This window comes from Rana temporaria, chromosome 8 (assembly GCF_905171775.1).
Source record: "Rana temporaria chromosome 8, aRanTem1.1, whole genome shotgun sequence".
Classification (NCBI taxonomy): Eukaryota; Metazoa; Chordata; class Amphibia; order Anura; family Ranidae; genus Rana; species Rana temporaria.
The window spans coordinates 165,237,250-165,264,358 of NC_053496.1; the positions used below are offsets into that span (position 1 = coordinate 165,237,250).

General features: G+C 48.5%; 3 protein-coding genes across 3 annotated transcripts in view; 1 reads left to right on the forward strand and 2 right to left on the reverse strand.

Annotated features, from left to right (window-relative positions):
* LOC120909923 (zinc finger protein 501-like) overlaps positions 1-6,128 on the reverse strand; it is a 29,324-nt gene extending 23,196 nt beyond the window's left edge. The window contains exon 1 of the mRNA XM_040321741.1: positions 5,973-6,128. The gene's annotated coding sequence lies outside the window, so the exon portion shown is untranslated. The remainder of the gene's footprint in view (positions 1-5,972) is intronic.
* LOC120909924 (zinc finger protein 300-like) overlaps positions 1-27,109 on the reverse strand; it is a 196,851-nt gene that overhangs the window by 47,249 nt on the left and 122,493 nt on the right. The window lies entirely within an intron of this gene.
* On the forward strand, positions 10,628-21,408 carry LOC120909939 (zinc finger protein OZF-like). The gene is made up of 4 exons (XM_040321759.1): positions 10,628-10,660; positions 15,941-16,101; positions 16,220-16,298; positions 20,500-21,408. The coding sequence occupies exons 1-4, from the start codon at positions 10,630-10,632 to the stop codon at positions 21,141-21,143; spliced, it is 915 nt and encodes a 304-aa protein (XP_040177693.1). The 5' UTR covers positions 10,628-10,629; the 3' UTR covers positions 21,144-21,408.

Below are 27,109 nucleotides of genomic sequence, written 5' to 3' on the forward strand. Positions count from 1 at the left end.
CCTAGAGAATAAAATGGCGATCATTGCAATACTTTCTGTCACGCCGTATTTGCGCAGCGGTCTTACAAGCGCACTTTTTTGGGAAAAAATTACAGTTTTTTTAATTAAAAAAATAAGACAACAGTAAAGTTATCCCCATTTTTTTTAACATTATGAAAGATAATGTTACGCCCATGAGTGCCCATCATAGCCACCAAAGAGTGCCCAGTGCGCCTATTAGTGCCCATCAGTGCCGCCTATGAGTGCCCATCAGTGCCACATACCTGCGCCGCCTATCGGTGCCCATCAGTGCCCATGTTGCCAGTCAGTGCCCATTTGTGGGCACTGATTGTATTCAATGTTGTTTTATTTTATTTATTGTTTTTATCAATCTGTGCTCTATTGTGCACTGGGGGGCACTCCCTGGTGGTCTAGTGTGGCGATCCGAGGGGGGGCTGCGCTGATAAACAATCAGCGCGAACCCCCCCCCCCTGTCAGGAGAGCCACCGATCGGCTCTCCCCTACTCACGTCTGTCAGACGCGAGTGAGGAAGAGCCGATCAACGGCTCTTCCTGTTTACATCGTGATCAGCCGTGGTTGGACACGGCTGATCACGTGGTAAAGAGTCTCCGCCGGAGGCTCTTTACCAAGATCGGAGATGCAGGGTGTCAGACTGACACCCCGCATCACCGATCGCCGCGATGCGCGCCAGCATGAAATCCTGCAGGACATCAACAGGACATCCAGAATTTCACAACCACTTCCCGGATGTCAATTGACCATAGACTGGGCGGGAAGTGGTTAAACACCCCTCCTGCCCAGACCAATTTTCAGCGCTCTCACTATTTGAATGACAATTGCGCGGTCATACAACACTGTACCCAAATTACATTTTCATCATTTTTTTCCCCACAAATAGAGCTTTCTTTTGGTGGTATTTGATCACCTCTTTTTTTTTTTTTTTTTTTTTTAAAAATTCTAAAAGACTGAATAAAAAATAAATAAATACAAAACCTGTTTATATTTTGTTATAACATTTTGTTATCAGGTAATGTGTCTCCTTCATTGATGTACGCGGATGAGGCTGCACTGATGTGTACCGATTGGCTGCACTGATTGGCAACTATAAGGCGGCACTGATGGGTGGCACTGGTGGGCATTGATAGATGGCACTGAGAAGTGGTGTAGTGTCACAGTTTGCTAGCTATCGTAGAATGCTGCGGAAGTCACGTGGCGGCCAACTGCGCATGCGCGATGCGTTCCAAACGCAAGTGCGATGCGTTTCAATGGATTTACGACAGTACACACCAGCGAACCCGGCATTCAGGGCGACATGGATTTAGAGGAAAGTGGCCAGTCGGCCTCACGTCCTCGCTTCACTCGCTCGGCCTCCTGGCTCTTTTTTTAACATCCTCCAATCCACGGGGATGTTAAGGAAAGAGCCTGGATGCCGACCGAAGTTTCACTGGTGTGTACTGTCGTGAATCCATTGGAACGCATCGCGTTTGCGTTTGGAATGCATTGCGCATGCGCAGGTGGCCGCCACGTGACTTCCGGAGCATTCTACGATAGGCAGCAAACTGTGACAATACAGTGGCACTAATAGGTGGCACTGATAGCTGGCAGTGATGGGCACTGATAGGTGGCACTGATAGGTGGCAGTGATCGGCACTGGTAGGTGACACTGATAGGCAGCACTGATTAGCACCACTGGTGGGCTTTGATAGGTGGCACTGTTTTGTGGCACTGTGGACACTGGCAGGTGGCACTGGCATGCGGTACTGGTGGGTACAGATGAGGCGGATGTGTCTCTTCCTCTTCGGGACCGATGTCCCTTGCACAAAAGCCGGTGATCTGCTTTTTTTTCTCCTCACGCTGTCAGTGTAAAGAGAAAAAAAAAACGATTACAGAGCTATTGTTTACATTACGTGATCAGCCGTCATTGTTTGACAGCTGATCAGGTGGTAAGGGGCCAGGATCGGCCCCTTACTCCAATCAGTGACTCAGTGGGGTAGATTCAGGTACGAATTGCGCCCTCTTACGGAGGCGCAGCGTGCCGTTTTAACACTGCGCCTCCGTAAATTAACTGTGCTACGCTTCATTCATGAAGCAGTAGCTACGTAATTTGCGCGGGCGCTCCTTAAAACTGCCCGGCGTAAGGGCGCATAATTTAAATGATCCCGTAGGGGGCGTGGATCATTTAAATTAGGCACGTTCCCGCAGCCGAACGTAGTGCGCATGCTCCGTCGGGAAACTTTCCTGACGTGCATTGCGGCAAATGACGTTGCAAGGACGTCATTTGCTTTAACGTGAACGTAAATGGCGTCCAGCGCCATTCACCATTCACTTACGCAAACGACGTAATTTTTTTAAATCGCGACGCGGGAACGATGGGTATACTTAGCATTGGCTGCCCCTGCTAATAGCAGGAGCAGCCTTACGACGGAACCCGACGAACGCAAACGACGTAAAATGCGTACGTAGGGCGCGCGTAGGTTTGTGAATCGGCGTTAGTATGCAATTTGCATACTCTACGCTGACCACTACGGGAACGCCACCTAGCGGCCATCGTAAGAATGCAGCCTACGATACGACGGCATACGAGCCTTATGCCAGTCATATCTTAGGCTGCAGTCGGTGTAACGAGCTTCCTGAATCAGGAGCAGTCGATACGCCGGCACAAGTAAGCAATTGCGCTGCATAACTATGGTTACGCAGACGCAATTGCTTACTGAATCTACCCCAGAGATCACAGCCCCCGGCAATCAAGCGGCACAACGTCTGCCGGCGTTTACTGGAATCAACCGCCTGGATCCACAGCGGTCTTCTACCTACAACAGATCCTATTTTAGTCTTCAAAGGAAATGAGGACCATAGAGAGATCTTTGAGATGATGGCGCAGAATATGTCATCAGAGGAATAGGAACTCCTCCTGCAAATTCTATTCTATCCATTTTCTGGCTTGAAAGAGACCCTGTCACCAGACCGTTTATTTCAATAACAACCTTCAGAAGCCCCAGTGCACTCAAGTTCATTTCCCGCCCCCCCAAGAGGCTACATAAAAGGCTATGTAGGGAAGGGAGGAAGGGTGGAGGAGCTGGGCCAGCACAGGCTAAAATTAGACACTACCAGAAAAGGCGTATGATGTACAAGGAGGGAGAGGGCTGTGTTAGGGAACTGACTCTTCTTAGAGTAGTCCCACCATCCCTGCACTGAGTTCCCAGGTCTGAATACCTGCTGTGCCCATTATGAGGGGCTCCCACCATCCCTGCACTGAGTTCCCAGGTCTGAATACCTGCTGTGCCCATTATGAGGGGTTCCCACCATCCTTGTACTGAGTTCCCAGGTCTGAACACGTGCTGTGGCCATTATGAGGGGTTCCCACCATCCCTGTGCTGAGTTCCCAGGCCTGTACACCTGCTGTGCCCATTATGAGGGGTTCCCACCATCCATGTGCTGAGTTCCCAGGCCTGTACACCTGCTGTGCCAATTATGAGGGGTTCCCACCATCCTTATGCCGAGTTCCCCTGTCTTTCTACCTGTTGTGCCCATTATGAGGGGCTCCCATAATCCCTGTGCTGAGTTCCCAGGTCTGAACACCTGCTGTGCCCATTACAAGGGGTTCCCACCATCCCTGTGCTGAGTTCCCAGGCCTGTACACCTGCTGTGCTCATTATGAGGGGTTCCCACCATCATTGTACTGATTTCCCAGGCCTGTACCCCTGCTGTGCCCATTATGAGGGGTTCCCTCCATCCCTGTGCTGAGTTCGAAGGTCTGTACACCTGCTGTGCCCATTATGAGGGGTTCCCGCCATCCGTATGGTGAGTCCCCAGGGGCCATGAATCCCTATACTCACAGGCCCAGATTCAGGAAGCTATTGCGCCCGCGCAACCATAGGTTGCGCGGGCGCAATAGCTTCCTGAATAGGTTGCACGGCGCAATAGCTGTTTTGCTCCCGCGTAGCGAATGCCCCAGATTCAGGAACATCGCTACGCGGACTGCAGCCTAGGATATGACAGGCATAAGCCTCCTTATGCCTTCATATCTCAGGCTGCATTCTTGCGTTGGCCGCTAGGGGGCGCGGCCATTGTGATCTGCGTATAGTATGCAAATTGCATACTACCACCGATTCACAAAAGTTGCGCGGGCCCTGCGCACGCAAGGTACGGAGTTTCCGTACGGCGACTTTAGCGCAAGGTTGCTCCTGCTAATAGCAGGGGCAACCAATGCTAAAGTATAGCCGCCCTTCCCGCTCGTGAAATTTAAATTTCACGTCGTTTACGTAAGTGATTCGTGAATGGCGCTGGACGCCATTCACGTTCACTTAGAAGCAAATGACGTCCTTGCGACGTCATTTGCCGCAATGCACGTCGGGAAAGTTTCCCGACGGAGCATGCGCTGTTCGCTCGGCGCGGGAGCGCGCCTAATTTAAATGATTCCCGCCCCCGGCGGGATCATTTACATTAGGCAGCCTTACGCCCGGCTATTTAGCATATCGCCCGCGCAATTTACGGAGCTACTGCTCCGTGAATCGCGGGCATTTCAAAATATTTGCGTGGGCGCAGAGCAAAACTCGTTGCCCTGTGCCCACGCAAATATTGCACGGATCTACCTGAATCTGGGCCAATGTATGTTCTCAGTTTTCTAAGATAAGGGAACTGAGGACATCTTGAGGTGGAGGAGAGGTACTACAGAGAGAAGGCAAGTATGGCAGTCTGAGCTGCTCTTTAATTTTCTACAGTGACTGGAAGCGTTGTAATGGGGGCTCCGGGGGAACTCCAATCCACTAGTGTTGAAGACGGGATTAACGTTAACCTGCCCTCAGTCTCCCCATCAGTGCGCCGCTGTAGGTCAAGGAGACATGGGGGCCGCCAAGAAGTCCGACTTTTCTTGAAGGCGTAAAACATTGGCGTGTTAACGTTTCTGCATACTGTAACTCTCTCGTTAAGGTGGCCATGGTCATAAGACAGCACTTGGGGCAGCGAGCCCACAACCCCTTCACAGACAACTGGTCTCCAAGCTGACCAACATGGGCCAAACCATGCAACCACAATGGGGGGGGGGGCCTGCACTATGTTAGGAGGCGGTGTGTGCACACGCTTCGCTATTCTCGTTAAAGTGGCCATGTTCATAAGACAGCACTTGGTGCAGTGAGCCCACAACCCCTTCACAGACAACTGGTCTCCAAGCTGACCAATATGGGCCAAACCATGCAACCACAATGGGGGGGCTGCACTATGGTAGGAGGCGGTGTGTGCATACGCTTCGCTATTCTCGTTAAAGTGGCCATGTTCATAAGACAGCACTTGGTGCAGCGAGCCCACAACCCCTTCACAGACAACTGGTCTCCAAGCTGGGCCAAACCATGCAACCACAATGGGGGGGGGGGGGGGGGGGCTGCACTATGTTAGGAGGCGGTGTGTGCACACGCTTCGCTATTCTCTATAGGTGGCCATGTTCATAAGACAGCACTTGGGGCAGTGAGCCCACAACCCCTTCACAGACAACTGGTCTCCAAGCTGACCAACATGGGCCAAACCATGCAACCACAATGAGGGGGGGGGGGATGCACTATGGTAGGAGGCGGCGTGTGCACACGCTTTGCTATTCTCGTTAAAGTGGCCATGGTCATAAGACAGCACTTGGTGCAGTGAGCCCACAACCCCTTCACAGACAACTGGTCTCCAAGCTGACCAACATGGGCCAAACCATGCAACCACAATGAGGGGGGCTGCATTATGGTAGGAGGTGGTGCGTGCACACGCTTCGCTCTTCTCTCCATAGAAAAGGGGTGGCTACCAGGCATCAGAATCCCAAACAGGACACTGGTGGCCACCCTGGTGTGCAGCTGTCAGGGCCTGAGAGTAGCCAGTGCTTTGACATGTGACAAGCAGAGGTCACATGACCCCCATACAGTCCACACAGGGAGCTGAACCCCCTTCCCTCATTTCCACCCTCTTTGAATAGAAGAATAAGAAGAAGACATTATTACCTCCTCCTCACTGTGCAACCCCTCTGCAGCCTCACACCCCCACCGGGAGGATTCTTCCACTGCTGCAGCTCCTCCTCCTTTTGGGCTACAACAAAATGGCCGCCCCTCTATAGGCCAAACGTCCCTTAGCTAGAGCGCGCGTTGCTATATCAACCACACGCTCAGAGTCACGGGTACAGGTGCGGGCGGAAGTGTCTTCTGTAGCTGACGCTAGATGGCGAACGTTCCCTAAAACATTGTCTGCGAAACAGCAGCGGCCATGTTCCCGTAGCCTGAGTAGCCGTACTGTTCTGATGCAAAAAAAAAACTGTTTTGTGAAGTTGTCCTCTGCACAGGGGGGCCGCCATTTTGTCGTGGCCCATAAAGAAGGGGTTTGCTCTTGGCGCTGGGGTGTTGGAGCTGCACAGGTTGGAGGTAATGTGTGAGCTCTGCATTGTTATGATTGGTCAGGGGGCGCTGCGTGTCCCTGAAGTGTGTGTTGTGGACAGTTGTGCTCCACTTATACTGCAGGTTTAGGGTCCTTCCTCAAAGTGGACCTGTCATAGGTAGTCCTGGATCTTAGTACTATTGTTTTTTTTTATGTCTAGGCTGGGATTGGGTGAGGCTGACCATGCTTTTGGAGCCAGATCCTCCAACTTAAACGATAACAGACAAAGCTTTTACATTGTGGGGTCAGGGGCCCTTGTTGGGTGTTTTGTGGCTCATGGGATCCAACCTGACTTCCTGTCCTTTGTGAAAGTGCTGTACACAGGAGGTCTAACTCTCCAGCAAAAATAATTCTGAAACATTGTGTTTAGGTCATGCATGCATGTGGCCATGGCACTTATTATTGGTGCTGTGCCCAGGGTGCACGTGTACAATGTAGCCAGGGTCCCTATCATTGTGTCTACTCCAGTGCCATGCTTAGGGAGCATGTGCAGTGCGGCTGGGGTCCTTAGCATTACTTTCTGCTCGGGTGCTGTGCTTAGGGCACGCATGCCCATCGTGGCCCAGGTCCTTAGTACTGGCTGTGCTCGGGTGCTGTGCTCAGGGCATGCATGCCCATCGTGGCCCAGGTCCTTAGTACTGGCTGTGCTCAGGTGCTGTGCTCAGGGCATGCATGCCCATCGTGGCCCAGGTCCTTAGTACTGGCTGTGCTCGGGTGCTGTGCTCAGGGCATGCATGCCCATCGTGGCCCAGGTCCTTAGTACTGGCTGTGCTCAGGTGCTGTGCTCAGGGCATGCATGCCCATTGTGGCCCAGGTCCTTAGTACTGGCTGTGCTCGGGTGCTGTGCTTAGGGCACGTATGCCCATTGTGGCCCAGATCCTTAGCACTGGGTGTTCTCGGATGCTGTGCTCAGCGAACGCATGTCCATTGTGGCCCAGGTCCTTAGCACTGGGTGTGCTCGGGTGCTGTGCTCAGGGCACGTATGCCCATTGTGGCCCAGATCCTTAGCACTGGGTGTGCTCAGATGCTGTGGTCAGGGCACAAAATACCCATTGTGGCCCAGATCCTTAGCACTGGGTGTGCTCGGGTGCTGTGCTCAGGGCATGCATGCCTATTGTGGCTCGGGTGCTGTGCTCAGGGCACGCATGCCCATTGTGGCCCAGGTTCTTAGCACTGGGTGTTCTCGGATGCTGTGCTCAGGGCACGAAATGCCCATTGTGGTGCAGGTCTAATCTGCCAAGACGGATGGCAGACACATCGCCATACATCTGTCTTGATTGAATGGCAGACGTGTTCAAGCGGACACATCGCCGCTGAGATCCGACCTGCCCATAGAAGTCAGTGGATGGCCCGCTCGGACCCACCTGAAAAATGGACAGATGGATCCACCTAATCTCATTGCAAGAGCACCAAAGGTTCCCCTATCGCCCAGCTTCAATAACAAGCTAAGGGAACCCTTTTACAATCGGTTTCAAACATTTAGATTCATTTAGATTCAGATAAAAACAGAAGTCTCAGTTGCTCATGATTGCAAGTATGTGTTGTGGTCCCAAGGCACACATGTAGATTGCAGTCCTAGTTTAATTTGTTGACATTGTAGAGAATGCTCCCAGTTACCAAATCTATATAATTTTTGCATCAAAGTTCATTTTACTCCTCCTCTCCACAGGTATCATCATGAGTAGTCCCTTCCAAAAGGAGCAAAGCTCATTGGACAAGGGAAGGAGTCACATGACTGAGAAGATATTAGACCTCACCCTGGAGATCATCTACCTGCTGACTGGAGAGGTGAGGAGGATTCTGGGAGGTCACATGACCTCACAATTGGCTCTATTAAAAACACACAGACCTGACTGGAGAGGTGAGGGGGATTCTGGGAGGTCACATGACATCACTCTTATCTCTATTAATAAAACACAGACCTGACCAGAGAGGTGAGGAGGATTCTGGGAGGTCACATGACATCACACTTGGCTCTATTAAAGTGGAGGTTCACCCTAAAAACGATTTTTTTACATTAAAAAGTACAATAATAAAGGACATTTCATTTTGGCATTTTTTTTTTTGCTTTGTACTTCCCTTTATATCCAGATTTTGTCCAGGGCTTCCGCGTTCTGACGACTCCGGGACTGGGCGTTCCTATCCGTGCCTCAGGCTACCGATGCTTGCGGGACTGGGCATTCCTATCCTTTCGTTGGATGATTGACGGCTTGTGAAACAGGTGACCTGTCGCACAACGCGCGTCACCAGATTTCCGGAAATACCCGAGCTAAGAGTCGGCACTACACGTCGCCTGCGCCCGCCATGTGGAGCTGACTGCGCAGGCGCCGTATAGTGCCGACTCGCAGCTCGGCTCTTTCCCGACGTCTGGTTGATGCGCGTTGTGCGACAGGTCACCTGTTTCACAAGACGTCAATCATCGAACGGAAGGATAGGAACGCCCAGTCACGCAGTCATCGGAACCCCTGGACAACATCAGGATATAAAGGTATGTACCGAGGAAAAAAACAAAAAAAACTGCCGAAATGTAATGTCCTTAGTATGCTGGCTCTGCTAGATGCAATTAAAAATGTTTTTTTTTTTTTTGGGTGAACCCCACGCTTTAGCCACTTAAGCCCCGGACCATTTTGTTGCTAAATGCCCAGGCCAGGTTTTGCGATTCGGCACTGCGTCGCTTTAACAGACAATTGCGCGGTCGTGCGACGTGGCTCCCAAACAAAATTGGCGTCCGTTTTTCCCCACAAATAGAGCTTTCTTTTGGTGGTATTTGATCACCTCTGCGGTTTTTATTTTTTTGTGCTATAAACAAAAATAGAGCGACAATTTTGAAAAAAATGCAATATTTTTTACTTTTTGCTATAATAAATATCCCCCAAAAACATATCTAAAAACATTTTTTTTCCTCAGTTTAGGCCGATACGTATTCTTCTTCCTATTTTTGGTAAAAAAAATCGCAATAAGTGTTTATCGATTGGTTTGCGCAACATTTATAGCGTTTACAAAATAGGGGATAGTTTTTTTGCATTTTTATTAATTTTTTTTTTTTTTACTACTACTATTGGCGGCGATCAGCGATTTTTTTTTTTTCGCGACTGCGACATTATGACGGACACATCGGACAATTTTGACACATTTTTGGGACCATTGTCATTTTCACAGCAAAAAATGCATTTAAATTGCATTCTTTATTGTGAAAATGACAGTTGCAGTTTGGGAGTTAACCACAGGGGGCGCTGTAGGAGTTAGTGTTCACTTAGTGTGTGTTTACAACTGTAGGGGGGTGTGGCTGTAGGTCTGATGTCATCGATCGAGTCTCCCTATAAAAGGGATCACTCAATCAATGCAGCCGCCACAGTGAAGCACGGGGAAGCCGTGTTTACATACGGCTCTCCCCGTTCTTCAGCTCCGGGGAGCGATCGCGACAGAGCGGCTATAAACAAATAGCCGCACCGTCGTCCCGGATCGCTCCTCGCGGGAATCCGCAGGCAGCGGAGGGGGTCCCGATCGGACCCCCGACCCGCTAGAAGGCAGGGACGTGTATATATACGCCCATCTGCCTGTACGTGCCATTCTGTGGACGTAAATAGGCGTGCTGCGGGCGTTAAGTGGTTAAAAACACACAGACCTGACCGGAGAGGTGAGGGAGATTCTGGGAGGTCACATGACATCACTCTTATCGCTATTAAAAAAACACAGACCTGACCGGAGAGGTGAGGAGGATTCTGGGAGGTCACATGACACACAGACCTGTCCGGAGAGGTGAGGAGGATTCTGGGAGATCACATGACACACAGACCTGAGAGTGGTGTATTGTAAAAATGTTAATTCTTCGTCGAATAATGTAAAGTTCTCTTTTTCAAAGGACTATTTATTAGTAAAAACAGTTGGTGAGCTTGTGGCACCCAGCAACCGTCCCCGTGTTGTAGAAGGATGGAGCCGGATCCACAGCCCCATCTCAGTGCCTGCACTGCCCTCCCCGACATCTGAGAGGAACAATAACAAGAAGATTCTAGAAGTCACCAAGAAGATCATTGATCTGCTGACAGAAGAGGTGAGCGGTGGCGGGAATTCTGGGACATTATCCAGTAACAGACAAGGGGTGTGTCTGGATGGTGACGGTATCATTGTGTGTGTCAGGTTCCTATAAGGTGTCAGGATGTCACTGTCTATTTCTCCATGGAGGAGTGGGAGTATATAGAAGGACACAAGGATCTCTACAAGGACGTCATGATGGAGAAGCGGCCGCCCCTCACATCACCGGGTAAGAGGAGACTTTCATTTCTTGTAAAGGAGAGAAGAGTATTGAGGACCCCCCCTCCTAGACCGGTGGTTCTCAACCCATCAAGTGCTGTGACATCTCGATAAAATTTCCCAAGTTGTGGGGACCCCAACAGTAAAATAATTTTCGTAGCATGGGTTGTCAGCACCCAAGGCAAGACAAGTCAATTGCGCCCCCTAACCCACGGACATTTAGCGCTCCCCGAGTCCCTTCCACTCCTACAGTATTAAAACCCCTTAGGCCTCGTACACACGGACGGATTATCCGATGAAAACGGTCCGCCGGACCGTTTCTATCGGACATGTTCGCTGCCGGATTTTGGTCTGATGGCTATACACACCATCAGACCAAAATCCCTGCGGAAAACAAACGCGGTGACGTGTCGCGCCGTCGCCGCGACGATGAAGCGGGCGAAGTGCGTGGCCCTGGAAGTTCAATGCTTCCACGCATCAGTACGACGCATGCGAGGGATGGCGGTCGGTCGGACGTGTCCGGTGAGTCTGTACAGACGACCGAACACGTCCGACGGACAGGTTTCCAGCGGACAGATTTCTTAGCAGGCTAAGAAATTTTTGTCCGCTGGAAACTGTACGATCCGCCGGACAATTATCCGGTCGGGCCTACACACGACCAGATCTGTCCGCTGGAACTGGTCCGTCGGACCAGTTTCAGCGGATAGATCCGGTCGTGTGTACGGGGCCTTAGGCAGGCCATACATGGGTCGAATTTCCAAATAATTTTCTTTCGAAAATTTTATTTACGAATCTTCGTTCGTATTTCGCACCATTAGTGGGCTGCAACAACAGCCGATTTTCGTGCGGCCATGGAATTTGAGTAATCGCACATGTTGGAAATTTTTGGAAGAACGAACGATTTTCTAATCGATGATGGGAGAATTGTGCAAGAAACGTAATAGAAAAGGAAATGCGCAAGAAAAGAAAATTCCCAGAAAGAAATAGAGAATACATGGAATGGAGAGGAAAAGAGGGGGAGGATAAAAGAAAAAAGGAGAGAGAAAAAATAAGAGAAAGAACAAGAAAGATGGTGTAACAGGAGTCACTTTTGGGCACAGATTGAGCCAGGAAATAAAGGGACATATGTTGGATTGTTTTAATCCACCATACATTCCTTAATGTCTGTAAAGAATATTCTGACCCTACCGGTCAATAATGACTCTTTTCAGTGATTAGCCCAGGTTAGTGAGTTGTTAAATGAGGCTGGCTCCGGAAAGGCCTTTCATTGTGTGATAACACTGGGGTGGATTCAAGAAGCAATTGCGCCTGTGTAACCATAGGTTACACAGCGCAATTGCTTACTTGCCCCGGCGTAACGAGTGCTCCTGATTCCGGAACCTTGTTACGCCGACTGCAGCCTAAGATATGCGTGGCATAAGGCTCTTATGCCCGCATATCTTAGGCTGCATGCTTGCGATGCCCGCTAGGTGGCGTTCCCGTTGTGCTCAGCGTATAGTATGCAAATTGCATACTAACACCGATTCACAACGTTGCGCGAGCCCTGCGTACGCAATTTACGTCGTTTCCGTACGGCGGTTTTTGCGTAAGGCTGCCCCTGCTATTAGCAGGGGCAGCCAATGTTACGTATACCCGTCGTTCCCGCGTCGCGAAATTTAAAATTTACGTAGTTTGCGTAAGTGAATCGTGAATGGCGCTGGACGCCATTCACGTTCACTTTGAAGCAAATGACGTCCTTGCGACGTCATTTGCCGCAATGCACGTCGGGAAAGTTTCCCGACGGAGCATGCGCTCTACGCTCGGCGCGGGAACGCGCCTAATTTAAATGATTCCCGCCCCCTACGGGATCATTTAAATTGCGCGCGCTTGCGCCGGGCATTTTGCCGGCGCGCCCACGCAATTTACGGAGCTTCTGCTCCGTGAATCGAGGGCAGCGCAAAAAAATTGCGGGGTGCAGGGAAAAATCGTTGCCCTGCGCCTCCGTAATAAATGCGCAAATCTACTTGAATCCGGCCCACTGTTTAAAGCCTATTGATGCTCAGGTGTGAATACCTTTCTGTCGGAGACAGACCGTCTGTCTAAAGATGTGGATTGAGGGGAAATCATTGTGTGATGGTGTTTTGTTTTGAATTCTGTTAATGAAGGAATGTGACTTCTCAGGTGCAGTGATTAGGTCATGTTAATTATAGACCGGCGCCAAAATGTCTGGAATGTTTAGCAATTAGCCATCTGAAGGTGTATTGAAGCCCCCCCAGGGTGTGATGTGTGGGTGGAGAGTTTGGTTGTTCCTGTGATCACTAAAACATGCCTTGAAAACGGTATATAAACTTGAGAGCTAACCATTAAACGTGTTCATACATTTTGGAACAAGAACAGAGCTGCGTGTCTCGTCCTTGTTCTGGGAAATGAGATGTCGGATGTCTGCTAGATTGTGGAGTGTCAGATGAGCTGTCGTGACTGATGGAGGGGAAATCGTAAACGGTGGTGACCGTTACAGATGGCTAGACAGAGGGATGGGGGAAACAAAACAAGAAGTTAGGATGAGAGAGATAAAGGGGAAAGAAAGGAGAACAAAGAGAGAGAGCTACATCCTAAAATGTACCATACATGGTCGAATTTTCGAAAATAAATTTCTCTTGAAAATCAGAAAATTTGTGCGTTTTTTGATCCGTTGGTGCTACCAATATTTTCGAAATGCGACCAACCAAGCCTTCAATTTCACCTCATGTTGCTACAGGAATTTTTTTTTTTTTTTTGTGGCTGAGAATCTTCTTTTTTTATTCCTTCTCTAAATCCTTGGTGGTAGGTGGGGGGGGGGGGGGATGTTCTGATCGGCCAACTTAGGTGCTCTTGATCAAGGTCATCTGCTGATCTGAGAACTGTAGTGGGGACTTTTAATCGCAACTATAATCGCAGGTAGTGTTACTCACCGTGTCTTCGACTTTGTGGTGTCTCGTAGCAGTGACACCTATCACCTCACCAGTCAGCTGACTTCTAGTCTCTGCCCCCCAGCCATGCCATGAACTTAAAGGGGTTGTAAAGGTAAAAAAAAATTCCCTAAATAGCTTCCTTTACCTTAGTGCAGTCCTCCTTCACTTACCTCATCCTTCCATTTTGCTTTTAAATGTCCTTATTTCTTCTGAGAAATCCTCACTTCCTGTTCTTCTGTCTGTAACTCCACACAGTAATGCAAGGCTTTCTCCCTGGTGTGGAGTGTCGTGCTCGCCCCCTCCCTTGGACTACAGGAGAGAGCAGGACGCTCTCTAACACACAGCTCCTTTCTCTATCTGCAATGTAATGCAGTGACTCTCCTGTGGTGACGATCAGCATTTTTTTTTTTTTTTTTTCGGTACTGCGACATTGTGGCGGACACTTCGGACACATTTTTGGGGCCATTTGCATTTTTATAGCGATCAGTGCCATAAAAATGCATTGGATTACTATAAATATGCCACTGGCAGTGAAGGGGTTAACACTAGGGGGCGGGGAAGGGGTTAAGTATGTTCCCTGGGTGTGTTCTAACTGTAGGGGGGGTGGACTTACATGGGGAAATTACTGATCTTCTGTTCATACATCGTATGAACAGAAGATCAGCATTTCTCTCCCTGACAGGACCGGGAGCTGTGTGTTTACACACACAGCTCCCGGTACTCGCTCTGTAACTAGCGATCGCGTGTCCCGGCGGCGATCCCGCCTGCCGCGCACGGGAGTCGGGGGCGCCCCTAGTGGCCTGCGCGAGAGCCGACGTATAGCTACAGGCTCTCGCGCAGGGGAGCCGACCTGCCGCCGGCGGCTGGTCGGCAAGCAGTTAATGGGCGTCTGTAAAAAGGCTGAGTGGGCGGCCGTGGGCTCCAGGAACAGTCCTGCTGGGCGGCCGCAAAAAGACTAGGAGAGCGGAGCGGGCTTCAGGAACAGCCCAGGATTCTGTGACTCCTGGCATATCATCATTTGACCCCCGAGGAGGTCTCTACCCCCAGGTTGAGAATCACTGCCCTAGATACACACATCCTCTGCTATAAAGACATAGAAACAATTAGGTAGATTCAGTAAGAGTTAGGTCGGCGTATCAGTAGATAAGCCGACCTAACTCAGAATCTACGCCGACTTATGTTTAAGTGTATTCTCAAACAGAGATACGCTTAAACATATCTAAGATACGACGGCTTGCGCCGTCCTATCTTAGATTGCAATATTTTGGATGGCCGCTAGGTGGCGCTTCCATTGCGGTCGGCGTAGAATATGTAAATGAGGAGATACGCCGATTCACGAATGTACGCCCGGCCGACGCAGTACTTTTACGCCGTTTACGTAAGAGATAGGCCGCGTAAAGTTAGATCTAGGCCCTATTGGAATAGTAATGTCAAGTATGGCCGCCGTTCCCGCGTCAAAATTTTAATTTTTTACGTCGTTTGCGTAAGTCGTCCGTGAATCGGGATTTACGTTGTTTACGTCCACGTCAAAATCAATAGGCCCGTGCGGCGTACTTAGCCGCAATGCACACTGGGAAATGTAGGCGCCCGGCGCATGCGCAGTTCATAAAAAAATGTAAAAAACGTAAGGTCAAGCCCCATTAGCATAAAACACGCCCCCCTCAAACACATTTGAATTAGGCGCCCTTACGCCCGCCGATTTAGGCTACGCCGCCGTAACTTAGCAGGTAAGTACATTGTGAATCATGTACTTGCCTGGCTAACTTATGGCGGCGTAGCTTAAATTCCTTAAGCTACGCCGCCGCAAAGTTAAAGGGGAGGTTCACCCTATAAAAAATTTCTAACACTACATCCAGCCCATTTCTGCATATACAATGACACTGACCTTTTTTTTTTTTTTGCCGTAGATAACGTTTAGCCTTAGAATTCACCGCGGCTTCCGGGTAGTGAATCCTGCGGGAGTGGGCGTTCCTATTGACATGCTAAACGACGGCGCACACAGCGCGTCACGACTTCCCGAAGGAAGCTCGGGTCGGCTCTATTCGGCACCGAATAGAGCCGAGCCGACCCGAGCTTCTTTCGGAAAGTCGTGACGCGCTGTGTGCGCCGTCGTTTAGCATGTCAATCAATTGGCATGTCGATAGGAACGCCCACTTCCGCGGGATTCCCTACCTGGAAGCCGCGGTGAATTCTAAGGCTAAACGCTATCTACGGGAAAAAAAAAAAAGGTCAGTGTCATTTTATTTGCAGAAATGGGCTGGATGTAGTGTTAGAAATTTTTTTTATAGGGTGAACCTCCCCTTTAAGCAAATGTACCTGAATCTAGCTAAATGTATTCAGTCAGTGTGTGTTTCCTACAGATGGATCCGGTAAGAGAAATCCCCCAGAGAGACGTCCCCGTCCTCTGTATTCCCGGGACTCCACACAGGAACATCAGGAGATCCCTCAGGAACATCAGGAGATCCCTCAGGAACATCAGGAGATCCCTCAGAAGGATCACAGTATCGCACAGGTTTATAAGGTAGGCCAAATCTACATAATACCAAATGTGACCTGTATACAGTATACTGACATTCTCCTGCATCATTTGAAATAATACCTAAGAAGGCATCACCCGTATTGCTTTGTGCCATATCTAGGACGAGAACCTGTTTATTATTAAAGTTGAAGAAGATGAGAGGGATAAAGAGGAGGAAATCCCACCAGAGATCATCACAGGTGAGTAAGAAAAATAACAGTAAATTCCGAAGAAAGTGCAAAATTCTATCTATCGAAAATAGTTTGTAAATACAGTAAAACCTTGGATTGCGAGCATAATTTGTTCCAGAAACACGCTTGTAATCCAAAGCACTTGTATATCAAAGCAAATTTCCCCATAAGAAATAATGCAAACTCAAATGCTTCGTTCCACAACCATTTATTCATAAGTACTTCAGTTTATAGTCCATGTAAAAAGATTAGAGCAATGTGACCAGATTGTGTAACCATAAGAATGTCCATCCACAAGGGGATAGGAAGCAAAATCCAGCAGGAGTATAAAAGAGAAGAGAGGCGATATGTTGCTAAATGTTGTACCTTCATTAACCACTTAAGCCCCGGACCTTTAGGCAGCTAAAGGACCCGGCCAGGTTTTGCGATTCGGCACTGCGTCGCTTTAACTGACAATTGCGCGGTCGTGCGACGTGGCTCCCAAACAAAATTGGCGTCCTTTTTTTTTTCCACAAATAGAGCTTTCTTTTGGTGGTATTTGATCACCTCTGCGGTTTTTAGTTGTTGCGCTATAAACAAAAATAGAGCGACAATTTTGAAAAAAATTTAATATTTTTTACTTTTTGCTATAATAAATATCCCCCAAAAATATATAAAAAAAAAAATTTTTCCCTCAGTTTAGACCGATACGTATTCTTCTACCTATTTTTGGTTAAAAAACTCGCAAAAAGCATTTATCGGTTGATTTGCGCCAAATTTATAGTGTTTACAAAATAGGGGATAGTTTTATTGCATTTTTATATATATATATATATATATATATATATATTTTTTTTTTTACTACTAATGGCGGCGATCAGCGATTTTTTTTTTTTTGGTGACTGCGACATTATGGCGGACACTTCGGACAATTTTGACACATGTCTGGGACCATTGTCATTTTCACAGCAAAAAATGCATTGTTTACTGTGAAAATGACAATTGCAGTTTGGGAGTTAACCACTAGGAGGCACTGATGGGGTTATGTATGACCTAATATGTGTTTCTAACTGTAGGGGGGTGTGACTGTAGGTATGACGTCATCGATTGTGATTCCCTATATCAGGGATGACACGATCGATGACACCGCCACAGTGAAGAACGGGGAAGCTGTGTTTACACACGGCTCTCCCCGTTCTTCTTCAGCTCCGGGGGACCGATCGCGGGACTCCATCGGCGATCGGGTCCCGGAGCTTCGGACCGGGCACTAGCACGGGACATACCCGTACGTGCATGTGCCCAGCCGTGCCATTCTGCCGACGTAGATGTGCAGGAGGCGGCCCTTAAGTGGTTAAATGTAACCATATTGCTACATTTAGAGGCGCCTCTCTTCTCTTTTATACAGTGGAACCTCGGATTTTTGAGTGGCATGGTTAACGAGCATTACGCAATACGAGCACTGCATTTTTAAAAATCGCAACTCGGTTGGCGAGTGTTGTCTCGCAACACGAGCACGATTCAGGCCAAAGCGGCGTGCAGTACCGCGTTTGGACTGAGGTGGGGTGTTCAGAAATGCACGGAAAGGCCCGAGGACGGCTCGGCTGACCTCTCAAACTGAGTTTTGCTGAGGTGTCCTCGGGCCTTTCCGCCCGTTTTCAAGGCTCTCCGGCGCCCTCTCACCTCTGGCCGCATGCGGTATTGCATATGTTTGAAGTCGAAGGGGAACTAATTGTTTTCGTTTCCATTGAAAACCGTAACTCGGTTTGCGAGTGTTGTCTCGCAAAACGAGCACGATTCAGACCAAAGCGGTGTGCAGTACCGCGTTTGGCCTGAGGTGGGGGGCGCCCGAGCTGACTTCAATGGGGATACTCACTATGATATGCAAGTTCTTTGGATTACTAGCATTCTCCTGGAACAGATTATGCTCGTAATCCGAGGTTCCACTGTACTGAGTTGCGACATGATGCTACTCTTATATCAAGACATCGCTTGTATATCGAGTCAACATTTATTACAAAATGTTGCTTATCTTGCAAAACGCTCTCAAACCAAGTTACTCTCAAACCAAGGTTTTACTGTACCTGACCATCACACTGTTGGATATCTTATTCTGGAACCATGGGTATTATTGCAGAGATGACCAAGGCTCCACCTTCTACAGGTATAGAAGCCTCCACTTTTTTGGGAAGGCTTTCCAGAAGATTTTGGTGCATGCCTTAGGTCAGGGTTTGACAAATGTGCTTGGAATCTAGGAGCCAGCTTAAAAAGTTAGGAGCCAGAAAACGCACCCCGTCCCGAAGAGCTTGCGCGCAGAAGCGAACACATACGTGAGCAGCGTCCGCATATATAAACGGTGTTCAAACCACACATGTGAGGTATCGCCGCGATCGGTAGAGCGAGAGCAATAATTCTAGCCCTAGACCTCCTCTGTAACTCAAAACATGTAACCTGTAGATTTTTTTTAAACGTCGCCTATGAAGATTTTAAAGGGTAAAAGTTTGTTGGCATTCCACGAGCGGACGCAATTTTGAAGCGTGACATGTTGGGTATGAGTTTACTCGGCGTAACATTATCTTTCATAATATAAAAAAAAATGGGGATAACTTTACTGTTGTCTTATTTTTTTAATTAAAAAAAGTGTAATTTTTTCCCAAAAAAGTGCGCTTGTAAGACCGCTGCGCAAATACGGCGTGACAGAAAGTATTGCAGCGATCGCCATTTTATTCTCTAGGGTGTTAGGATAAAAAATATATATAATGTTTGGGGATTCTAATTAGAGGGAAGAAGATGGCAGTGGCCCAGATTCAGGTAGGGGCGCGCACTGATACGGCGGCGCAGCGTATCGTTTTTACGCTACGCCTCCGTAAATTACTGGAGCTACGCTGCATTCACAAAGCATTTGCTCCGTAATTTGCGGCGGCGTATCATAAAAGGGGCCGGCGTAAGCGTGCGTAATTTAAATGATCCCGTAGGGGGCGTGGATCAGTTAAATTAGGCGCGTTCCCGCGCCGAACGTACTGCGCATGCTCCGTCAGGAAAATTTCCCGACGTGCATTGCGGTAAATGACGTCGCAAGGACGTAATTGGCTTCGACGTGAACGGAAATGGCGTCCAGCGACATTCACGAACGAGTTACGCAAACGACGCAAAATTTGAAAATCGCGATGTGGGAACGACGTCCATACTTACCATTGGCTGCGCCTCCTAATAGCAGGAGCAGCCTTACGGCGAAAACGACGTATGCAAACGACGTAAAAAACGAATCGGCGTATGTATGCAATTTGCATACTCTACGCTGACAACTACGGGTGCGCCACCTAGCGGCCAACGTCAGAATGCACCCTGAGATACGACGGCATAAGAGACTTATGCCAGTTGTATCTTAGGCTACAGTCGGCGTATCTAGCTTTCTGAATACAGAAAGTAGATACGCCGGCGCTACTTAGCAATTACGCTGCGTATCTATGGATACGCAGGCGTAATTGCTCTCTGAATCTACCCCAGTGAAAATAGTGAAAAATTACATTAGAATTGCTGTTTAACTTGTAATGCTTAACGTGTAATACCAACGGCCACCACCAGATGGCGCCAGCTCACACAAGGAAGAGCTGGGGACTTCACAAGGACGCAAAGCCGTGGCCTCAATTACCGGACATCACAGGCCCCCCGCGATCGAGCGGCGGGGGAGGTGGGGGCCTAGTCCGCCGCGATCCTGGGAAAAGGGCACTCCGCAGACTAGGCCGAAGCTGCGGCCTCACCTAAAACATCCTGCCCGCAGCGATCCTGGGATCGTGGCGAGCTGCGGGCAGGATGTTTTAGGCGAGGCCGCGGCTTCGGCCTAGTCCGCGGAGCGCCGGTCCTATGGAACAAAATTTTTTTTTGCCCACCTTCCAAGCCAAGTCGCCAGGACACTATTTCTAGTCGCCATTGCGACCTGGCGACCGGGATTTGTCGAGCCCTGCCTTAGGGAAACTGTGGTTGTTAAGCCAAAAGAACATATGTGAGGTCAGATACTGATGTTCGGCATACCAATTCATCCTGAAAGTGTTCAGCAGGATTGAGGTCTGGCTTTTGTGCAAGACCTTGAGGTCCTCCACACCATACTGGTCAAACCATGTCTTGGAACACCTTCCCCAAACTGTTGCCGCAAGGCTTGAAGCACACAATGGCCATACAAAGACAATATAGTGTACCTAATCTTTATCATTTCTATGTCTTTTCTTCTCTCCAGATGGTAACAAGCTCAGGAATAAATACTCCGTTTTCTCTCCAGAGCGTGACGTAGATGAGGACATGACCGCTGAAGAAAACCAAATAGCCCTGCCTCACCTCCACCCAATTCTCCACGGGCCTGATTTGTCTTCCAATTCCGATGCCTATAACTCGGCTTTTATAGGAGGCGCAAGCTTAATTTCGCAGCAAAGAACTCACAATGGGAAGAAGCGGTACTCGTGTTCGGAGTGCGGGAAGTGCTTTGCGCAAAAATCAGGCCTGGGCCGGCATGAACGGAACCACAGGGGCAATTACGACTTCACCTGCTCGCACTGTGGGAAGAGCTTTACGCAAAAAGCCTATCTGGTGGTCCACGAGAGGATTCACACCAACGAGAAGCCGTTTTCCTGCTCTGTGTGTGGAAAATGCTTCAACCAGAAACCCAACCTCTTGATCCACGAGCGGATCCACTCGGATGTTAAGCCGTATACTTGCGCCGCCTGTGGCAAATGCTTTAAATACAAGTCCAGCTTTACTCTGCACGAGAGGCTTCACACGGGGGACAAGCCCTATTCCTGCCCCGTCTGCAGTAAGCGTTTCTCCAAGAAGTCATCCCTTGTCTCGCACGAGAGGCGCCACATAGGCCAGAAGCCTTTGCTTTGACATATTTTCGAAAGATGGGCCCCTTCCACGTGGCTGATGGCAGGTTGAACTCTACCAGGAACACCAGTAACAACACCTCCAAGCTGTTGACTATATCCCTGATTTATTCTTCACATTGCAGAAGAAAACAAGTGGGAGTCTGGATATAAGAGAGTGGTGACTAAAAGTGGGGTGGGAACCTCAGGAGCATTCAAGTGGAACCTCGGATTGCGAGTAACGTGGTTAACGAGCGTTTCGCAATACGAGCACTGTATTTAAAAAAAATCCTGACTCGGTTTGCAAGTGTTGTCTCACAACACGAGCAGGATTCAAGTCAAAGTGGCGTGCAGTACCACGTTTGGCCTGAGATGGGGGGGGCGCCGGAGCCGTTGGTAAATGGTCGTAAATACTCAGAGCCTTCCCGAGTTCAGCCGAGCTGTCCTCAAGCCTTTCTGAGTGTTTATGAAGCTCTCCGGTGCCCCCCCCCCACCTCTGGCCATATACGGTATTGCATGCCATTGAAGTCAATGCGGAACAAATTATTTTCGTTTCCATTGACTTCTATGGTGAAACTCGCTTTGATATGTGAGTACTTTGGATTACGAGCATTCTCCTGGAACGGATTATGCTCGTAATTCACTAATGCTCATCTAAAACTGATATGTCTCAGGTAGGGTTGTCCCGATACCGATACCAGTATCGGGACCGATACTGAGCATTTGCGGGAGTACTTGTACTCCCGCAAATGCCCCCGATGCCAGATCCGATACTACCCCCCCTCCCCCCGCCGCATACCGCAACGCCCCCGCCGCCTATTTAATCAGCGTGCGGAGAACATCCCGTCCAATCCCCCTTGCTCGGGATTGGACGGGTGATCTGTCTATCAAAGTGCAGATCACCCGTCCAATCCCGAGCAAGGGGGGGTGTCTATACGCGGCGGGGAACAGACAGCTTATCAAATGAAAGCTGTAATGTTCCCCACACGCTGATTAACTAGGCGGCGGCATCTAGGTATGGGGAGACATGGCTGCATATATGTGGGGGGACATGGCTGAATATATGTGGGGGGACATGGCTGCATATATGTGGGGGGACGTGGCTGAATATATGTGGGGGGACATGGCTGGATATATGTGGGGGGACATGGCTGCATATGTAGGGGACATGGCTGCATATGTGGGGGGACATGGCTGCATATATGTGGGGGGACATGGCTGCATATATGTGGGGGGACATGGCTGAATATATGTGGGGGGACATGGCTGCATATATGTGGGGGGACGTGGCTGAATATATGTGGGGGGACATGGCTGCATATATGGGGGGGACATGGCTGCATATGTAGGGGACATGGCTGCATATGTGGGGGGACATGGCTGCATATATGTGGGAGGACATGGCTGCATATATGTGGGAGGACATGGCTGCATATATGTGGGGGGACATGGCTGCATATATGGGGGGGACATGGCTGGATATGGGGGGGACATGGCTGCATTTGGGGACACATTTAAAAAAAAGTATCGGTATTTGGTATCGGCGAGTACTTGAAAAAAAAGTATCGGTACTTGTACTCAGTCCTAAAAAAGTGGTATCGGGACAACCCTAGTCTCAGGTGGGGTTGGCTTTGAAAGCAGGACATTTTTGTATACAGAACAGCCAATTATGATTTTACAAAAACTACAGCCCCCAATATTTTTTTACAGAGTTCACAAACTATGCCTGCTCTGCAAGTTTTAAGATGCCATGTAAGTTTTCCTTGGTCTATTTTTGGATTAGTTGTGACTAGACTTGAGCAGTTTACTTATAACCATCCTGTTGGGTTTAACCAATTAAGACCCAGACCATTATGCAGGTTAAGGACCTTGCCCCTTTTTGCGTCGTGCAACGTGGCTCCCAAACAAAATTAACGTCCTTTTTTCCCCACAAATAGAGCTTTCTTTTGGTGGTATTTGATCACCTCTGCGGTTTTTAGTTTTTGCGCTATAAACAAACGTAGAGCGACAATTTTGAAAAAAAATTCAATATTTTTTACTTTTTGCTATAATAAATATCCCCCAAAAATATATAAAAAAAAAGTTTTTTCCTCAGTTTAGGCCGATACGTATTCTTCTACTTATTTTTGGTAAAAAAAAATCGCAATAAGCGTTTATTGATCGGTTTGCGCAAAAGTTATAGAGTTTACAAAATAGGGGATAGTTTTATGTAATTTTTATTAATACATTTTTTTTTTTTACTAGTAATGTCGGAGATCAGCGTTTTTTTTTTGTTTTTTTTTTTTTTTTTTTTTTCGTGACTGCAACATTATGTCGGACACTTTTGACACCATTGTCATTTTTACAGCGAAAAGTGCTATAAAAATGCACCGATTACTGTGAAAATAGCAGTGAAGGGGTTAACCACTAGGGGGCGCTAAGGGGTTAAGTGTGCCCTAAGGGAGCAATTCTTACTGTAGGGGGGGGGCGTGGCTGTAGGTGTGATGTCACTGATCGTCGTTCCCTATAACAGGGAACAGACGATCAGTGACAAGCCACACAGAAGAACGGGGAAGGTGTGTTTACACTCACCTCTCCCCATTATTCAGCTCCTGTGACGCGATCGTGGGACACCGGCGGTGATCGGTCCCGCGGTCACGGAGCTTCGGACCCACGGTTGGGCTCTTAAAGGCGACGTTCAGGTACGTGCCTGTTCCCAGCCATGACATTCTGCCGACGTATATGTGCAGGAGGCGGTCCTTAAAGCGGGGGTTCACCCAAAAAAATTTTTTTAACATTAGATTCAGCCGAGTTGTCAGAATGACAATCGTCTGTTTTTTTTATTTTATCCCCGTACATACCGTATTTTCATCGCCGCTTCCGGGTATGTCTTCTGCGGGACTGGGCGTTCCTAATTGATTGACAGGCTTCTGACCATCGCATACTGCGCGTCACGAGTTGCCGAAAGAAGCCGGACTGCGAGTCGGCTCTATACGGCGCCTGCGCACCGACGTTCGGCTTCTTTCGGCAACTTGTGACGCGCTGTATGCGACGGTCGGAAGCCTGTCAATCAATTAGGAACGCCCAGTCCCGCAGAAGACATACCCGGAAGCGGCGGTGAAAATACGGTATGTACGGGGTAAAGTAAAAAAAAACAGCCGATTGTCATTCTGACAACTCGGCTGAATCTAATGTTAAAAATGTTTTTTTTTGGGTGAACCCCCGCTTTAAGTGGTTAATCGAAACCTAGTATCAGCCATAACCATGAATGCTCTGCAAGTCTCAAGATGCCATGGAAGCTTTCCATGGTCTACCCTTGGATTTTTTAACGGAAACCTAGTTATCAGTCTTAACCATGCCTACTTTGTAAGTCTCCAGATACTAGAGAAGCTTTCCATGGTCTACTCATGGATTGGTAGTGACTAGAATGGAGCAGTTTGGTTGATGACCATCTTGTTGGGTTTAATTAAAGCCTAGTTACCAACCCTAAATAGAACTGCTACCCACAAGTCATGAGTCCAGTTTTTTTTTTTTTTAGCCTGAAAAAATTGGGCTAACTTTACTGTTTTGTTACTTTTTTTAATTCATGAAACAATTTTTTTCCCAAAAAAAGGGCGTTTGAAAAATGATTTCGCAAATACCGTGCAAGATAAAACGTTTCAATGACCGTCGTTTTATTCCCTAGGGTGTCTGCTAAAAAAACATATATAATGTTTGGGGGGTTTTGCGTAATTTTCTAGCAAAAAAATTATGATTTGTACATGTAGGAGAGAAGTGCCAGAATAGGTCTGGTATGGAGGTGTGTATAACAGCCCGGTATGGAAGTGGTTAAGCACTGTTTGCTAGTCCGCTCGTCTGTCCGTTCTGCTGTGGCATGTATTTTTGATTAGATTTTTTGAATAAAAAGGCAAAAACTTTTTGGAAGTGCAGCTGTCCAGAACTTCTTCCTATTTTATTACCATTCATATCTGTGCGACTTCAAAGTAGCCACTGTAATACTTTGGACTGACTTTGATGCGACTTGGTTCATGGACCTCAAGATTACACAGGCATTGCTTCAAACAGCGTGACTTTCAGGTCGTACAAGTCTGAAAGGGCCGTAAAGCTTCAAAAAAAGCATGTTCTAGTGGTAGGCACTGTGATGTGTGTTTAAAGCGGGAGTTCACCCATTTATTTATTTTTTGCCCTTTTCCCCTTAGATTCCTGCTCGTTTTGTCTAGGGGAATCGGCTATTTGTATTAAAATATGAGCTGTACTAACCGTTTTCGAGATGCATCTTCTCCGTCGCTTCCGGGTATGGGTCTTCGGGAGCGGGCGTTCCTTCTTGATTGACAGTCTTCCGAGAGGCTTCCGACGGTCGCATCCATCGCGTCACTCGTAGCCGAAAGAAGCCGAACGTCGGTGCGGCTCTATACTGCGCCTGCGCACCGACGTTCGGCTTCTTTCGGAAAATCGTGACGCGATGGATGCGACCGTCGGAAGCCTCTCGGAAGACTGTCAATCAAGAAGGAACGCCCAGTCCCGCAGCCCATACCCGGAAGCGACGGAGAAGATGCATCTCGTAAACGGTAAGTACGGCTCATATTTTAAAACAAATAGCCGATTCCCCTAGACAAAACGAGCATCCATCTAAGGGGGAAAAGTCATATATACAGGTGAACCTCCGCTTTAAAGTTGAAGTGTAAATGAGCCCTAAGAGTGGAGAAGGCGCTCCTCCAAGTCTGATAGCTTACTGCTCCATCAGTTGCCTGACCTCAGGTTTTCTTCCAGTTCCTGAGTGTGCATAATAGCAGATTCATGTAGATGTTTACATTCCCTTCAATTACAGGGCTCTTCTATTTTAAAATGTTTAGCTGTTTTTTTTTTTTTTTTACTGCTAATGGCGGCGATCAGCGATTTTTTTCGTGACTGCGACATTATGGCGGACACATCGGACAATTTTGACACATTTTTGGGACCATTGTCATTTTCACAGCAAAAAATGCATTTAAATTGCATTGTTTATTGTGAAAATGACAGTTGCAGTTTGGGAGTTAACCACAGGGGGCGCTGAAGGAGTTAGGGTTCACCTAGTGTGTGTTTACAACTGTAGGGGGGTGTGGCTGTAGGAGTGACATCATCGATTGTGTCTCCCTATAAAAGGGATCACTCGATCGATGCGCCACAGTGAAGCACGGGGAAGCCGTGTTTACATACGGCTCTCCCCGTTCTTCAGCTCCGGGGAGCAATCGCGAGGGGGCGGCTAGAAACTAATAGCCGCGCCCTCGTCCCGGATCGCTCCCACACGCCGCATGTACCGGGGGGGGGGGTCCCGATTGGACCCCCAAACCCGCGGAAAGGCAGGGACGGACATGTACGCCCATCTGCCTGTACGTGCCATTTTGTGGACGTATATGTACATGCGGCAGTCGTTAAGTGGTTAAACACCATGTCTTGTTATGGTTTTGAGGCTGGACTCCATTCTGGGACCACCCTTAGCCTGCAACAAGGGTCTTCTGACATTTAAAAAGGGCCAACAGGGACTTAGTGATGCCCCTTCTGCGTATTAAACCAGAGGTTACATCACACTACAGCCTCTGTTCAATGTCAGAACTGCTGCACAGGTACCGCGGGGGCGTGGCAAGCAGCATAGCATCCTCCCCTGCTTTTCTTGGCTCCTGCCCTCGTATGAGTGGCAGGTTGGGGATGTCTGCTTGCCACCTTCTCACTTTAACCTTACTGTGCGGGGTGTAGCAAAATGGCGGCGGCGAAACTTCACTTCTGTTACAAAATCTGACGGGTTGCCAAATCTGACAAAACACCACGCTCTCTTAGATGACTGAACAGTGTTCTCCAAACTGGGTGTCCAGGGGCAGATGTGGTCCTTTGCTTGCTTTTATTTAGCCCTTGGGGAACTTTTTACTCTCATTGATGTAAGACAATGATGGGGAACTATTCCTCCCACTGACACCAATGATAAGGCACTATTCCATCCACTGACAAGAATGATAAAGCACTATTCTATCCACTGAT